Source organism: Rhyacophila brunnea, unplaced genomic scaffold (genome assembly GCF_057557595.1).
Source record: "Rhyacophila brunnea isolate RB1 unplaced genomic scaffold, BYU_Rbru_1.0 scaffold_13, whole genome shotgun sequence".
In the NCBI taxonomy this organism is placed as follows: domain Eukaryota; kingdom Metazoa; phylum Arthropoda; class Insecta; order Trichoptera; family Rhyacophilidae; genus Rhyacophila; species Rhyacophila brunnea.
Genome location: NW_028232785.1, coordinates 1930076 through 1948287, shown reverse-complemented (window position 1 = coordinate 1948287; position 18212 = coordinate 1930076). Strand labels below are relative to the sequence as shown.

Here is an 18212-nt window from a genome sequence, read left to right as displayed (position 1 = left end):
TTCAGGTTTTGGTCTAACAAACAGAAATCACATTAATTATTAATTAAATATAATGTTAATGTAAAGTACACATTTTTGGAATGGGGACATACGCAAAATGAAGAGGACTGCGCTCAAGCCCTGATTGAAAGATGTTCAAAAAACAAACAAATTTTTGCACCTCCAGAACGGTACTGTCTAGTTAGATGGGCAAAACAAGAGAGAAAACTCGAGGATGTGGTAGGAATCAATCACGTAGACATGTTTGATTTCAGAGCTCTATTAAAATATCATATATTATGGACTAATGCAAATTACTATAAAATCACAATGATCCGTTTAAGATTAATTACAAGTGCGACTTGTCTAGCACTGTCTACTCGACCATGGTCGTGAAAAGTAACACCTAGCCCACGCAACGAGAAACTTCATTTTCTTTAATCACAAATATTGCCAATTCCAAAAGCTAAGACAGATGATTTACTGAATATGTGCAACAGTGGAATCATTCCTGGAGTTATCTCGAGTTTTTCAGTAATTTCATACATGTCAATACCTACCACTGAAATTCCACCAGCAGATTCTGAGGAAGATTGATTTTATTATTTGTGAATACGAAAACCTATACCAAATTGTGTTCTCGTAGGATGAAAATAAAATCAGCTTAATAATTAATATTATGCCAGTGTAAACAATTTCTTTTTGGTTGTATGTTTAAAATTTTGCATGGTTCTTTTGTCAGATCATATGATTGAAAATTAATTCCAAACTAAAAATATAGTTGCATAATGATTTTTTTTCAGTTTCACGTATATTTTAACCTGAAGTGCACCCTTCCATCTAATCACCCATTGTTATTCCCTTGTCTGATTTTACTTTGATATTATTGATATATTAATTTACCAAGAATTCGTAAGAACGTTGGTTTGAAGTGATTGTAATTTTTATTTTTTGCTTTTAATTTTATTTCAATATTTACATACTTCCTTGAATTGGATTTTTGATTGAAATTGTTTCTTCTCTATTTTTGTCTGAATGTTTAATTTTTATCACGTCATGAAAGACTTAAATTTATTTTATGTTTTATTAAGTAATTTTATTTAGAGAGTATTTTTTCCAACCTACCTGTCTGACGACCCATACCATAATTTTTAATTATTGTTATTACCGAATTATGATTTAAAATTCGCAAAAAATCCTAGGTAACGAAATGTTTTTAGTATATACAATATATTTCAACAAAACTAGGACGACGTAAATTATGATAAGTATCACATACAACTAAATGCATGTAAGAGGTTCCGCCGTAAACTATTGTATGTGCTTGATACAATATTTCGAACAAATTCTTTTCCACAGTATAATGTTGTAACAGCATTTTCTGATAAACCACAAAAAATATTAGATATCCCTAAATGCAAAACAAATCTATTTATAATTGACAATAGACATTCCAAATTTGGTTCAAAACATTCAAAAGGTCGACTTACACCAAGCTTTTGTATCTTTAAACCGCTCTCCTGTAAAGTTGCGATTATGAAGTTACAATACTATACGTAGGAGGTGTCGATTTTGTAGTTGTGATCCTTATCGTCACAACTACAAAATAAAAGAGAAAAGAAAATGTGTCGACAGCTAGGTAGCTGGAGTAGAGTATAAAAGAACAGAGCATGAGACAAAGGCATGGGTTGCGTGCATCCTTTTCAAGCTGAACCACAATTACTTCCGTAACCTCGCAACTGACAACTGTTAAAAATTTAAATTAGAAATACAAAAAGGAATTGCACGGCTGAAGGCACGTGCAATCTATGATTAAAGATGTACTTACTAAAGTCCTGGACGCCACACGGTCTTGATACCGTGAAAGATTGTAATTATATAGCAGAGTGGAATAAAGGGGAAATAATAAATGAAAGAGCAAATTATGTACTTGACCGAACTATATTATAGCGAAAACAAGAATATTACATTAAAAGGTTATAAAGGAAATACTGTAATAACGGCAAGCAGCTAAGTTTTAAAAGAAACATTGGAAGATAAGTGAATCAAATAATAATAGTTTTACAATACCAATCTTGGAACGATACAAAGGCTTCAAGCACTGTGGCTGCAACGTGCTCCGTTAAGTAACGTCCATTATAAATGTTGGGAAAACTAAAGCGGAGCACGACTTCACTGGGCGACAGTCAGAATCAAAAAGCCTTGTTGCTACTTTCACACCTCGCGACGTCCGCTGCGGCCGGAAATTCTCTCAGCGACATATGTGGAATCGCGAACGCTCCATGACTTGACCATAAATATTCGACGGGGTTGCCAGAGTATGAATGTTGGTTATGGTCATTTTGAACATAACAATATCCCCGTCCTTGGAAAAGAGAAGGTCCAGCCATGATGCGAGCTTCGTCTTGAGGCGTCCCAGATGTCTTCAAAGTAGGAGTGAACTTCCCGGGGCTCGTGCACCAAGGGCAGCAGACGGGAGGAGATGTGAAAGCAACATAATTTTCAATCATCAGCTTCATCGGACGGTATCCTGGTGGTAGCTTTCCGGTTTTGGGTGACCCTTCCAGGAGGCATACGACGTGGGCTGGTACGTTTCAATAATAATGCTTCGATAGATGTTATGTAAAAAAAAAACGACGAGAAATGGAAGTAAAGCTCGCCTCCGATGGTTGACGTCGGAGGGAAGTAATCTTGAAATTGTGTGTGGTGGTCCAACGGGAGGGTGTTCTACGGGGTAGTGAAGGTCTAGGAGCCATCGTAGAAGTTTTCCCTACCTAACGAAGTTCCACCACGAAGAATGATTTGAAGTAACTAATTGTTTTTATGAAAAAAAATATGAAACAGAAGCATCTACAAAACAAAACAAAATACATTCATAAACAACCCAGATAAATTGTGAAATTAAGTCAATAAGTTTTAGTAAGTAAGCAATAGTAATAAGACGCTAAGCGTAAAATAAATTGTATATAAAAAATGATTATTTATAATTCGAATTTTAAATTACTGATTTTGACAAAAAGGTATCAAAATCAACGCAAGTGTAATAATGCAAATAGTTGATGGAAGCAATGCAATACGTCAAGAAGAAAAACCAGTATAGAAATAATAAATGAACTGTCGACTGATCATCGTACATTATTAAATACAGTATTGCAATAAAAAAAAAGAAAAAAGTCATTCCACAACTTGATCAATTACTGAATTAAAAGAAATGTAATGAGTACAGAAAATATGGTAAATAGCTACTTTTGAATTGGCGTGCGTATGAGGCTAACGGTATAATGTATTGACGACAAACGTCAATCCGTATATTTAATAAATTTAGCAAAATTAAACTACAACAAAATAGTACAGACTACCAAATCTGACTAATTCAACAGCGGGTTAACAACCAATCGCAGTACCTTGGATTCCCTGAATGCATAAATAAATAAAAGTAACGTGAGCTGATAATCTAAGCTGTGTACTGAATTACGCGTAGATTTCCTATTAAATACAAAAACAAGGGAACGAAAAAAAGACTAGAAAAGCTCCGCGATAACTAAATTTAAATAAACTACGTTAAAGGTCTACGATTGCGGTACGAGACTGTCGTAGACTTCAACAAACACGGTTCATTCTTCAAGGTTACTCTACCTTAACTAACTTAACCTAAAATATAATTACCACACCGTGAATGCTAAAATCAACTTGATCCCGCAACACAAGAGACTATCCTCAACCACGACCCGCGTCTCCATCCGGAAGGAAAATCCCCCCACAAAGCTTCCTCAAACTCCAGGCTGGGACCCATCAAAAGGCGCGGACGTGAAAGTGAATAAAGAAATAAAGCAAACGGAAAAACCATGCGGAAAACAGACAACTGCAAAGGCATCAGTAACACGTCGGAAGTTAAATGTAATTAATAAACCAATATAGGTTATAGCGCGTCTCACATTCAAGTGAGGGCTATAAAAAAAACAAATAAGCTAACATGCAACAGGTTCCGTATGAATAACGGCCAAGAAGAATTTAAGCAAAAGAATGGTTCCTCACAATCCAATTCAGGTAACACTTATTAAAAATTGACCCAAAGTCAGTAGAGTCCAATAGAAGCCCCACGTTGGGCGCCAATGATATATTAATATTTTGTAGTTGTAATCCTTATCGTCACAACTACAAAATAAAAGAGAAAAGAAAATGTGTCGACAGCTAGGTAGCTGGAGTAGAGTATAAAAGAACAGAGCATGAGACAAAGGCATGGGTTGCGTGCATCCTTTTCAAGCTGAACCACAATTACTTCCGTAACCTCGCAACTGACAACTGTTAAAAATTTAAATTAGAAATACAAAAAGGAATTGCACGGCTGAAGGCACGTGCAATCTATGATTAAAGATGTACTTACTAAAGTCCTGGACGCCACACGGTCTTGATACCGTGAAAGATTGTAATTATATAGCAGAGTGGAATAAAGGGGAAATAATAAATGAAAGAGCAAATTATGTACTTGACCGAACTATATTATAGCGAAAACAAGAATATTACATTAAAAGGTTATAAAGGAAATACTATATTAACGGCAAGCAGCTAAGTTTTAAAAGCAACATTGGAAGATAAGTGAATCAAATAATAATAGTTTTACAATACCAATCTTGGAACGATACAAAGGCTTCAAGCACTGTGGCTGCAACGTGCTCCGTTAAGTAACGTCCATTATAAATGTTGGGAAAACTAAAGCGGAGCACGACTTCACTGGGCGACAGTCAGAATCAAAAAGCCTTGTTGCTACTTTCACACCTCGCGACGTCCGCTGCGGCCGGAAATTCTCTCAGCGACATCTGTGGAATCGCGAACGCTCCATGACTTGACCATAAATATTCGACGGGGTTGCCAGAGTATGAATGTTGGTTATGGTCATTTTGAACATAACAAAGTGCATTGTCTACAGTTATACTATCATCTCGTTTATTATATTCCATAATCCGCAATGCATTAGCGTTGTCAAAACGTGATGAAATATGGACGAGATCACGTTCATTAGACGGTATACTGCACTTAATATTGTTAACCTGGAACGAAAAGAATACAAACAAAAATTGAAAAGAATCTAAGCAGGTTTTTTAAAACAATTTTCTCGTTATGAATAGAGCCAACTCCAGATTTTGTTAACTAAAAACCTCACAGTTAAGATGATATACTTTTAAAAATTCTGAAAATAATAAACATGCAATAATTGTATCACTGAACCTTGCGCCGATAGCCACGGTTTTGGTATCCTTAATTATTATTAATGCATAGCTTTTAAAGGACTGATTTAACCCTATCCCGTCTTATAGAAAACATTTATTTTCTTTGTTAAATCTAACGCAGTGGGAATAAGCATTTTATTTATTTAAAGTCCATAGATTTCCAAACTTATTTGATCTACCACTTCCATTTCGAAAAAAAATCCTGAAAATCTATATTCATTAAACATTAACCCAACAAACAAAAAGATGTGGTGTACAATTGACGTCTATTTATCTAGGTATGTATATTTCTACTAACGGAACAAGATAAAAGTGTTAAATAAGATGTCCCAATGCATAGAATATAAAATTATTTAAGTTAGTAAGGGAATATAGTACGAAAACAAACTCAATACAAAACCTATTTTATAATACCTAATACAGTTTAGGATTACATTATCTAGGTAGGTTTTTAAAAAATAAGACTATTGTTTACCTTGTTTGCTGGTTTGTATTCCGAATTAGAGCAAAAGGCTTGAGAGTTTTCATAATTGAATGTGTGTTTTATGTCTTTAAGACACTCTTCTTCGAAGTCAACTCGTTCAGAATCAATCTCGGTTTTTATATTGATATGCTCCGTTTCAGGCATCTGAAAAACAAAACATATTTTAAGAATGTTATGGCATTTTTAATAACGTCTTAGATAAGACACATTGTAACACAAGCTCGATGATCCTTTCTTCCCATTGTCCATTTTCATATAGGTTTAATTCTGCTCTCGCTGCCTCAACCCTGATTGACCAGTTGCAAATTATCAAAGATCGCTTCATCCTTTGACACTTGACCTGTCATGTGATAATTCTAAATGTAGCCAAGTCAGCGTAATTCTTTATGGCGTAGTGTCAAATAAATTACACTTCACAAAACAATTCAATATATCAAAATTTCGCATTTGTGACAAACCAGTTCGTGTGAATTAAATGCTTGTGTACCCTACCACATTTAGTTCCACAGGTTTTCATGGTCCACAACTCCAAAAACTAAGATTAATAGATAAGTTTCTTAAAAAAACTAACCTCAAAAGTACTACTGGCGGTTTGAGCATTCTCTTGCACTATATAAGAAGATTCGTCCGGGTTAGAATGAAATATTGGTGCACTCAACAAACGTTGTCCTGAATCCGACTCGAAATCATCCGGTTCTTGTTTCACTTCCATTTTGCTTGGTGCTAATGAATAATCCCGCGTCACCACGCTGTCTTGTACCATAGACAATAATATATTTATGGGTAGTATTGCCACTTGTAATAACGAGACAACTATTTCTTTTAAATAGGTAGTAATGATATTATTATCATTTAATTTTATTTATTTTAGTCAGCAGGGTCAGTAACTATGAAAAATAACCGTCTCCATCTAACATAATATTATGAAAACAATGTTAAATTATTGGGCACCTTACTAACATCTTAGATGAAATTAAAAATGTCGTATTTAGCTATGAGCATTGCATTTTAATTTTGTTGACAATATTATATTTTTAATTATTAGTGTCCTATGCATGTATACATACATAATCTTCATCTTCTTATAAATAAAATAGCTGGTAATACCTTCTACTGAGAGTCGTTTACCTTTTCAAGATCTAGGTAATGAGCATTGCATTTTAATTTTGTTGACAATATTATATTTTTAATTATTAGTGTCCTATGCATGTATACATACATAATCTTCATCTTCTTATAAATAAAATAGCTGGTAATACCTTCTACTGAGAGTCGTTTACCTTTTCAAGATCTAGGTAATGAAACAATTATTAATACCTTTATACTATATATAACTATATATACCTATATATACCTATATATACCTATATATAATACCATACAATTATTAGAACCTATCGAACTAGATCATTGCCGACTCAAGTAGAAAGCCGAGACATTCACAACGACTGGTCCTACTTTTCCCGCCTCTCCCGTTGTTGTCTATGGATGACGATGCAGACGATGCCACGCGCATTTTTTAGGTTAGTTTAGGTTAGTTAGTCGACAAACAATGGTGCCAACGATATAATAAAGTATATTATGTCCGAACGAATCATGTACCTAGTCATGTCGGATATCGAATTGGAAATGTTTCAATAACCGAGTAAGAAAACTATTTGACACTTCCACCGATAAAAAAAAAACTATAAATCAGTCGCCAGCGACACTTAAACCAATTGTTTTAGATAAGGAAAGTTGGTACGCTCGTTTTGAATTACCATTGAGTAGGTATTGTTATTTTATAGTAATACAATATACCAATTGAATTAGTCGACGTAATTGAGTATCGACCAGTTTCCACCGCTTTGAGGTCACTTTGAGGTGTCCTTTAGGCGTTATCTGCATAATTATATTTATAATATTATTTTGTTTTATTTTAAATTAAATTATAATACGTATGAATTGACATTGACAATTCAAACATTATTGCTGATTAGTATTGTTTGCAATATGCTTGTTACCTACTTTTATAATATATTAATGAAGCTTGGCGTCAGATAACGACAGAAACACTGCCCACTCAAGTGTGTTCGAGCTTCGCATTGTCGGTCTTCTTAAAAATATTCTTGATTTTATAACATAATGTTTTGTTTTTTAGAATATTGTTTCAGACCTAACAATAATAACATCGAAGACAGATAATCAGCTAATTGACATAAAGACTGAGCGGCTCTATGTTACGACGCTACTCCCTGGGTAAACGTCAGATTTTTTTTTTTATACACTTGAAAGTATCTAAATGCCATTTTTTGAGCATAGACAACCATGGCTATCCAGCTATTATAATCGTAGACAATAAAAATAACCGCTATTATAAGCGAAGACAATAATTACGGTCACAGAGAACAGTGAAATATTAATTAACTTAATACCTTATTAACAATACAATTATTATTACGTTGGCTAAAATACTTGTCGTTTATTTCTGTAATTGGGGCTGATAATTGGGATGATATCCTCACTATGGGCTTATCTCTCCAAGAATGTAAGATACCTAATATCTCCTTTTATACAGATAACCAACTCGCCCTTCCGTTCAAAGACTGGACTCAAGTTGAAGACCTCTATTTATGCGAATAGTCCCACAGACTAATGTTTTTCACCAGCCAACCCGACACTACTGTAAACTGCCCAGGTGCTGGAGTTTATTCTGCTGTTGACCACGATTCAGTCACACGAGCACTAGGTACGCCTTGCATGTCCTCGCCTACCACGAACGACCTCACCCACTTCTTCTTCCACACCGGTCACTCCGTTGACCTCCTTTGTGTCCGAGATGGACCAGGAAGTGGGTCCTCGGGCGTGTCGACACCCGAGTCCATACGAATGCGTAATCCTGCTCTGATCATCTGTTCCAAAGGCCTCCATTTCAGAGGTCCATTTACCTGGATCACCCAATGTTAAAACTCCAACATTTTTTAGGTGCATTTGTTTGTGCATCGTTAGTGCACGTTTGTGCACGATTTTTTTTCGTTTGTGCACATATAATAACAGAAAAATTCCAATTTCAAATTGGGTGTTCCAGCTAAACGTTTGGTCTCTAATGACTTGATACTTGAACCAATAAATTAGCTTTAAATTTTTTTTGTTAAATGCATCTGATTAGGTATATTTATGTTATCTTTGCACACGATTTTTTAAATTTTTATCTCTTATGTTAAGCTAGTAATTTGATTTTGAGCGGACGCCAAGTTTTAAAACCAAACATTTTTTTTCCACATTTTTTAATTATACACCTTTGAGTAATTTAATTACATGATTTTTCATGAAGTTATTATTGTTTTTTCATTTAAAATACGCGAAAAATTCGCATTTTTCCATTTTCACTTAGTAACCCGTCAAAATGTCCCGAACAAAAACAACCGCATCCGTTTGGAACATCCAGTCAAAAGAGTCTCAGCAAAATAGCCAAAACGGTGTAAGGCTCACTAAATATGTCGGCTTATACTAGACTACCTCAAAATTGACAATTTGATTTCACAAAAGTGTCGAAATTACAAAATCATTCAACTTTATTAACATTTATCTATTTATTTATGATTTTGAATGGATCAATGTCAGTTCCATAAGGAAAAATGCAGTAAATTATATAATTATACTTACCTACTGTTTTTTAAAATGATCTGTATTAAAAATAAATACCGTTAAGCTATTAGAATACAATTAGAGATGCATACTTTTGAAAAATGCAATATGTTTTTATGCAACGATATTTTCTTCAAAAGATAATATTGGAATGACATTTATATTTTTTTTATATAAAGGGGTTAACTTGCAGGCACTTAACTTTTCCTAATAATATTAGCATCTTCTTTTTCTCTGTTTCTCCAGGTGGTGCAACGTATGCTTGTAATTCTGGTAGGTGTTATGTTAGGAGAGAAGTGTTAGTCACTTCATATTATGCTATTAAGAATCGATATCAAATAAAGTTTTGTAGGTTCTTTAAAAAATTATTGCCTCTGACGGCTTCGACATTTGTTTCACGCAAATGGTTTTTTTTTAATGTGTGTGTTTACTAGTTCTTAAACAACGTACCTACTTACATATCTGTTTACATTTATATTTAAACTCATCACGAGTATGAGTTTTTAAATGACATATTTGTTTAGGTACTACTTTCAAAATAAAATTCATCACACGCAAATGGTTTTTCCCCTGTTTCGTTTTATGAGCGTTAAGATAATTTTGTGCCGAGCCTCCGTATAAGTAGTCAATTTATTTAAAAGGTTATTCACCATTTTGTATCTTTACATATGTTTGAAGATTACTCCGTCGCGAGCATCCAAATGAACATACATTGCATTTATAAAATTTTCACGAGTATGTTCTATGTAATATGTACATATTAATTTCATGTCTTCTTAGACAACAAAGTCGTACGCATTTATATGAATATACATCGAATTTTAAAGGTTTTTCACCAGAATTTGTCATTTGTTAGTTTTTAAGATGACTAAGTTGCGAGCATCTATATGAACATACATTGCATTTATAAGGTTTTTCACCATCCACCAAAAATGGCCGCGCGGCTTAAACGTTGGCATATTGCATCAAGGGTCCCTAGTTCCAATCCTCGGTCCGGCAAGTACGCATATTATTCGCGAAAATCTATATGAACATACATTGCATTTGTTAGATTTTTCATCGGAATGTGTCATTTTGTGTCTTTTAAAACTTTTATTTGCGAGCATCTATATGAACATAAATCGCATTCGTTAGTGGGTTCAGTATTGTCATTCCACATGTTTTAAGACTACTAGGTTTTTTAAATGACATATTTGATTACATTTCAAAGTCATCACTCATTACACGCAACTGGTTTTTCTCCTGAACGTGTAAGTTTATGAGTTCTTAAACAACGTATTCGATACGATGCTGCCAAAAGTTGGTAAGTTGATAGTTTAGGTATTTTGAATTTACCACGGATAAGATGTCTATACTTATATACGTTTGCCATATAAAAATATCAAGTTCATCCGATTTTTAAAACATAGTTTCTTTAGCAGCTATTCATTATGTTAAAAATACGTAACTCTTGATCGTTGAATTTACCAACATCAGAAGACTGTAAAGATGTTTACAGTTTTAATTTAGATAAGAATCTAACTAATGAAATGCAGTAGTAAAATCTTTGTAATACTATAACCTAACAGTTTTATTGTTTTTCAATAGTTGAGCTAAAATAATATAGGACTTCCGAAATAAGTTTGTAAATATTATGGTAAAATGGCATAGACATTACATTATTTTCAACAGAAGGTATATGGAAGAATTATCAGAAACATATTCAAATAACATGAACTTATTCAATGAAAGAACTTATGAACTTACACATTCAGGAGAAAAACCATTTGCGTGTGATGAATGTGATTTCCAATATAATCAAATATGTAATTTAAAAATACCCAGTAAAGTTAAAACATATGGAATAGCAACACTGATAAAAACCTTATAAATGCGATGAAAGTTCATATAGATGCTCGCAAATTAGTTGTCTTCGATTCCCTTCTTGGTTGTATACTCATGGCTGAGGATCTTGACCACTGTTAAATTTTGTTATCCTTTGAGCGACTAAGACTTTCAAGCCTTCTCGATCTTCAGTTTCTCGCAGAGCAGAATGAATGGTGCCATCAATACTCGTAAAAAACATGAAATAACACATTGTGACGAAGAACCTAAATGTGATCAGTGTACATATAGATGCTCGCTAGTTTAAAAATACATACGATGACAAAAAAAGTGTTCAAAAACCTTATAAATGCAAGATATGGTTATAAAGATGCTCGCAACCAAGAAACCTTAAAATTTATAAAATAAAACATAACGGGGCACACCCTCATAAATGATCCCATAAGGGATTTGGGATTATAAGATCTTATAAATAATGGACATGTTCGAAAACAATATGTGTCATAATATGTAGGTATTTAAAGACTACCACGTCGCGAGAATCTATATGAACATACATTGAATTTCTAAAATTTTTGATCAGAATGTGACATTGTATGACTTTTACAACATTAATTCGCGAGCATCTATATAAACACAAATCGCATTTATGAGGGTGTGCCCCGTTATGTTTTATTTTATAGATTTAAGGTTTCTAGGTTGCGAGCATCTTTATGAACATATATTGCATTTATAAGGTTTTTGAACACATTTTTTTGTCATCTAATTTATTTTTAAACTAGCGAGCATCTATATGTCCACTGATCACATTTAGGTTGTTCGTCACAATGTGTTATTTCATGTTTTTTACGAGTATTGATGGCACCATTCATTCTGCTCTGCGAGAAACTGAAGATCGAGAAGGCTTGAAAGTCTTAGTCGCTCAAAGGATAACAAAATTTAACAGTGGTCAAGATCCTCAGCCATGAGTATACAACCAAGAAGGGAATCGAAGACAACTAATTTGCGAGCATCTATATGAACTTTCATCGCATTTATAAGGTTTTTATCAGTGTTGCTATTCCATATGTTTTAACTTTACTGGGTATTTTTAAATTACATATTTGATTATATTGGAAATCACATTCATCACACGCAAATGGTTTTTCTCCTGAATGTGTAAGTTCATAAGTTCTTTCATTGAATAAGTTCATGTTATTTGAATATGTTTCTGATAATTCTTCCATATACCTTCTGTTGAAAATAATGTAATGTCTATGCCATTTTACCATAATATTTACAAACTTATTTCGGAAGTCCTATATTATTTTAGCTCAACTATTGAAAAACAATAAAACTGTTAGGTTATAGTATTACAAAGATTTTACCACTGCGTTTCATTAGTTAGATTCTTATCTAAATTAAAACTGTAAACATCTTTACAGTCTTCTGATGTTGGTAAATTGAACGATCAAGGGTTACGTATTTTTAACATAATGAATAGCTGATAAAGAAACTATGTTTTAAAAATCGGATGAACTTGATATTTTTATATGGCAAACGTATATAAGTATAGACATCTTATCCGTGGTAAACTCAAAATACCTAAACTATCAACTTACCAACTTTTGGCTGCATCGTATCGAATACGTTGTTTAAGAACTCATAAACTTACACATTCAGGAGAAAAACCAGTTGCGTGTAATGAGTGATGACTTTGAAATGTAATCAAATATGTCATTTAAAAAACCTAGTAGTCTTAAAACATGTGGAATGACAATACTTGTGAACACACTAACGAATGCGATTTATGTTCATATAGATGCTTGCAAATTAAAGTTTTAAAAGACACAAAATGACACATTCCGATGAAAAATCTAAAAATGCAATGTATGTTCATATAGATTTTCGCGAATAATATGCGCACTTGCCGGACCGAGGATTGGATTTAGGGACACTTGACGCAATATGCCAACGCAAAAGCCGCGCGGCCATTTTTGGTGGATGGTGAAAAACCTTATAAATGCAATGTTTGTTCATATAGATGCTCGCAACTAAGTCATCTTAAAAACTAACAAATGACAAATTCTGGTGAAAAACCTTTAAAATTCGATGTATATTCATATAAATGCGTACGACTTTGTTGTCTTAAAGTCATGAAATGAATATGTACATATTATATAGAACATACTCGTGAAAAATCTTATAAATGCAATGTATGTTCATTTGGATGCTCGCGACGGAGTAATCTTCAAACATATGTAAAGATACAAAATGGTGAATAACCTTTTAAATAAATTGACTACTTATACGGAGACTCGGCACAAAATTATCTTAACGCTCATAAAACGAAACAGGAGAAAAACCATTTGCGTGTGATGAATTTTATTTTGAAAGTAGTACCTAAACAAATATGTCATTTAAAAACTTATAATCGTGATGAGTTTAAATATAAATGTAAACACACATGTAAGTAGGTACGTTGTTTAAGAACTAATAAACACACACATTCAAAAGAAAACCATTTGCGTGAAACAATTGTCGAAGCCGTCAGAGGCAATAACTTTTTAAAGAACCTACAAAACTTTATTTGATATCGATTCTGAATAGCATAATATGAAGTGACTAACACTTCTCTCCTAACATAACACCTACCAGAACTACAAGCATACGTTGCACCACCAGGAGAAACAGAGAAAAAGAAGATGCAAATATTATTAGGAAGAGTTAAGTGCCTGCAAGTTAACCCCTTTATATAAAAAAAATATAAATGTCATTCCAATATTATCTTTTGAAGAAAATATCGTTGCATAAAAACATACCTATTGCATTTTTCAAAAGTATGCATACCTAATTGTATTCTAATAACTTAACGGTATTTATTTTTATTACAGATCATTTTAAAAAACAGTAGGTAAGTATAATTATATAATTTACTGCATTTTTCCTTATGAAACTGACATTGATGCATTCAAAATCATAAATAAATAGATAAATGTTAAGAAAGTTGAATGATTTTGTAATTTTAACACTTTTGTGTAATCAAATTGTAAATTTTGAAGTAGTCTATTATAAACCGACATATTTAGTGAGCCTTACACCGTTTTGGCTATTTTGAGGAGACTCTTTTGACTGGATGTTCCAAACGGATGCGGTCGTTTTTGTTCAGGGCATTTTGACGGGGTACTTAGTGAAAATGGAAAAATGCGAATTTTTCGCGTAATTTAAATGGAAAGACAATAAAAATTTCATGAAAAATCATGTAATTACATTACTCAAAGGTGTGCATTTAAAAAATGTGTAAAAAAAATGTTTGGTTTTAAAACTCGACGGCCACTCAAAATCTAATTACTAGTTTAATATAAGAGATAAAAAATTTTAAAATCGTGCTTAAAGTTGACATAAATTAACTTAATTGGATGCACTAAACAAAAAAATTTTAAGGCAATTTTAATGGTTCAAGTATCAAGTCACTAAATTTTAAAAAATAATATCTCTCACGATATAATCGATAAAACAAAAAAAGCACGTGCACAAACGTAAGCCAATAATAGACAAATTGATGACTTAATAAAAAGTTAAAAAAGTTTGTTGGGTGGTTCTACTTAACGTTAATTAAATATTTCATATAGAATAACTCACGCACTATATGAGAAAAAAAATAAAAAAGTATAAAGAATTGCGCACTAGCTATGCAACAAGAGATTTAACTACAAAATATTTTTTTAAACCCACCCAGTCAGATTTTGCATACAAACTTTAAAATTAAATAGCGCGCTGAATATAGGTGAAAAAGCAAAACAAAATCATGCACTAACGTACACTACCAACGCACAAGTGTTTACAATTTAAATTTAAGGAAAAACACATGTTTAGTGACACAAGTATCCAGCATTTAGCTGGGTCACCCAAATTGAAATGCGAATAGCCCCCTTAATAAGCGTGCACAAACGAAAAAAACGCGTGCACAAACGTGCACTAACGATGCACAAACGAATGCACTCGAAAAAAGTTGAAATTTCAACATTGGGTGACCCAACGTTTAGCTGGAACACCCAATTTGAAATTGGAATTTTTCGGTTATTATAGATGCACAAACGAAAAAAAATCGTGCACAAACGTGCACTAACGATGCACAAACAAATGCACGCAAAAAAAGTTGGAGTTTTAACATTGGGTGTTCCAAGTAAATGGACCTCCATTTCAGCGTGAAAACAGGCTGGAATCAAAACAATATTCCACTTTAGTAAACTGAATTTATTCCTTGGGAAACACGGGCATTGTCAAAACGTTCGATTAATTTATATAAATTATATTTGGTGATTAAATTATTACCTTGTGACGTATGTATTAGTTTATAATAGACTACCTTAAAATTGATATTTTGATTACTTACACAAAAGTGTCAAAATTACAAAAACATTCAACATTCTTAACATTTATCTTTTTATTTATGATTTTGAATATATCAATGTCAGTTGCATACGGGAAAAGCAGTAATTAATAATTATTCTTAGGTACCTACTGTTTTTTAACAATATGATCCGCAATAAAAATAAATAAGTTATAAGAATACAATTAGGTATGCATATTTTTGAAAAATGCAATATATTTTTATGCAACGATATTTTCTTCAAAAGATAATATTGGAATGACATTTATATTTATTTTGTATATAGGAGTTACCTTGCAGGCACTTAACTCTTCCTAATAATATTTGCATAGGTATTATGATTTTTTTCTTTTTCTCTGTTTCTCCAGATGGTGCAACGTATGCTTGTAGTTCTGGTAGGTATTATGTTAGGAGAGAAGTGTTAGACAAAAACTTCATATTATACTCTTCAGAATCGATATCACATGAAGTTTTGTAGGTAAGTTATTGCCTCTGACGGCTTCGACAATTGTTTCACGCAAATGGTTTTCTTCTGAATGTGTGAGTTTATGAGTTCTTAAACAACGTACCGACATACATATCTGTTTACATTTATATTTAAATTCATCACGTTTATGAGTTTTTAAATGACATATTTGTTTACATTTAAAATGAAATAGATCACACGCAAATGGTTTTTCTCATGTTTCGTTTTATGAACTTTAAGATAATGTTGTGCCGAGGCTCCGTATAGGTAGTCAATTTATTTAAAAGGTTATTCACCATTAGGTATCTTTACATGTGTTTGACGATTACTCCGTCGCGAGCATCCAATTGAACATACATTGCATTTATAAGATTTTTCACGAGTATGTTCTATATATGTATATATTCATTTCATGTGTTTTAAGACAACTAAGTCGCACGGATTTATATGAATATACATCGCATTTTAAAGGTTTTTTTACCAGAATTGGTCATTTGTTTGTTTTTAAGATGACTAAGTTGCGAGCATCTATATGAGCATACATTGCATTTATAAGGTTTTTCACCAGTCACCAAAAATGCCGGCGCAGCTTAAGAGTTAGCCTATTGCGTCGAGGGTCTCAGGTTCTAATCCTCGGTCTAGCAAGTACGCATATTATTCGCGAGAATCTATATGAACATACATTGCATTTATTAGATTTTCTTCAGAATGCGTCATTGTGTCTTTAAAATTTAATTCGCGAGCATCTATATGAACACAAATCGCATTTGTGAGGGTGTGCACCAGTATTAATTGTCATTCAACATATTTTAAGACTACAAGGTGTTTTAAATGACATATTTGATTACATTTCAAATCACAATCATCACACGCAACTGGTTTTTCTACTGAATGTGTAAGTTTATGAGTTCTTAGACAACGTATTCAATACATTGCTGCCAAAAGTTAGTAAGTCGATAGTTTAGGTATTTTGAGCTTACCACGGATAAGATGTCTTTACTTATATACGTTTGCTAGAAAAAAAAATCAAGATCATCCGATTTTTAGAACATTGTATTTTTAGCTATTCATTATGTTGATAAAAATACGTAACTCTTGATTTTTCAATTTCCCAACATCAAAAGACTGTAGAGATGTTTACAGTATATAGAATAATGTAATTACATTATTTACAACAGAAGGTATATCGAAGAAATATCAGAAACATTATCAAATTACATAAACTTATTCAATGAAAGAACTTAAAGTTCTAATGTGTAAGTTCATAATATGAACTTACACATTCAGGAGAAGACCCATTTGCGTGTGATGAATGTGATTTCCAATATAATCAAATATGTAATTTAAAAGTACCTAGTAAGCTTAAAACATATTATGGAATGGCAATACTGATAAAAAAAACCTTATAAATGCGATTAATGTTCATGTAGATGCTCGCAAATTAGTTGTCTTCTCCTCTCTTCCATCAATAAACGTACAATATCATAGATAAATTATTTCTCTTACCTTATTGAATCCCGTTCACGAGAATTCTCTCTCTCTCTGGAGATGGTTGGATTGATAGTTATTAACTGAAATTGGTACTCATAATCCGGCATTGTTACTTGCATACTTATTATTATTCTGCCGATAAGTTGCCATTTTTGACAGCTTGTCAAAATAGAAAAATGGGTAAAGGTGTATAAATGTATATAGTTAAAGAAGTTTAATAATTGTAATGCACAATTATCAAACATGGAGTGCCAACTAATTCAATCAATAAAACATGAAATATTTAATACTTTTAATCTCACAGCTTATAAGATTCGGCTTTCTGCCAACTTAACCCTGTGTAAAGAATGCTTTATAAATCACTTATCTACCTCAAATAAAATGTCATTTGTAAACTCGTTGAAATATTAAATTATAATTTTTGGGCGCCTTGAAAGATGTGTAATTACAAATTAAATATAACAGTATAAAAATAAGAACACAGCTAATCGTTAAAAGTGTCATTTAATTACACAAACCATTGAAATTTAAGAATGATACAAAAAAAAATACAATTTGAGAAGCGTTGCTTGGTATGGGCATAGAGAAATTTCTTGGAAGATGGTAACTATTACTTAACTTTATGTTTAAATTGTGATGGCTGGAACTTCATCTTGGCTGGAATTATGAACTGCGAATCCTTCTTCCTGTCCGAGAGGAAGTAACTACAAATGGCGTTGAAACTGTATCTATACTTTAACC

The 18212-nt window shown here is 32.7% G+C and overlaps 2 protein-coding genes across 4 annotated transcripts in view; both read right to left on the bottom strand.

Annotated features, from left to right (window-relative positions):
* The window catches only part of LOC147076097 (uncharacterized), an 833775-nt gene that overhangs the window by 115569 nt on the left and 699994 nt on the right, over positions 1 to 18212 (bottom strand). The window lies entirely within an intron of this gene.
* On the bottom strand, positions 4461 to 6470 carry LOC147076119 (uncharacterized). The gene is made up of 3 exons (XM_085941685.1): positions 6263 to 6470; positions 5683 to 5835; positions 4461 to 5027 (listed from the first exon to the last, which is right to left on the bottom strand). The coding sequence occupies exons 1-3, from the start codon at positions 6452 to 6454 to the stop codon at positions 4728 to 4730; spliced, it is 645 nt and encodes a 214-aa protein (XP_085797811.1). The 5' UTR covers positions 6455 to 6470; the 3' UTR covers positions 4461 to 4727.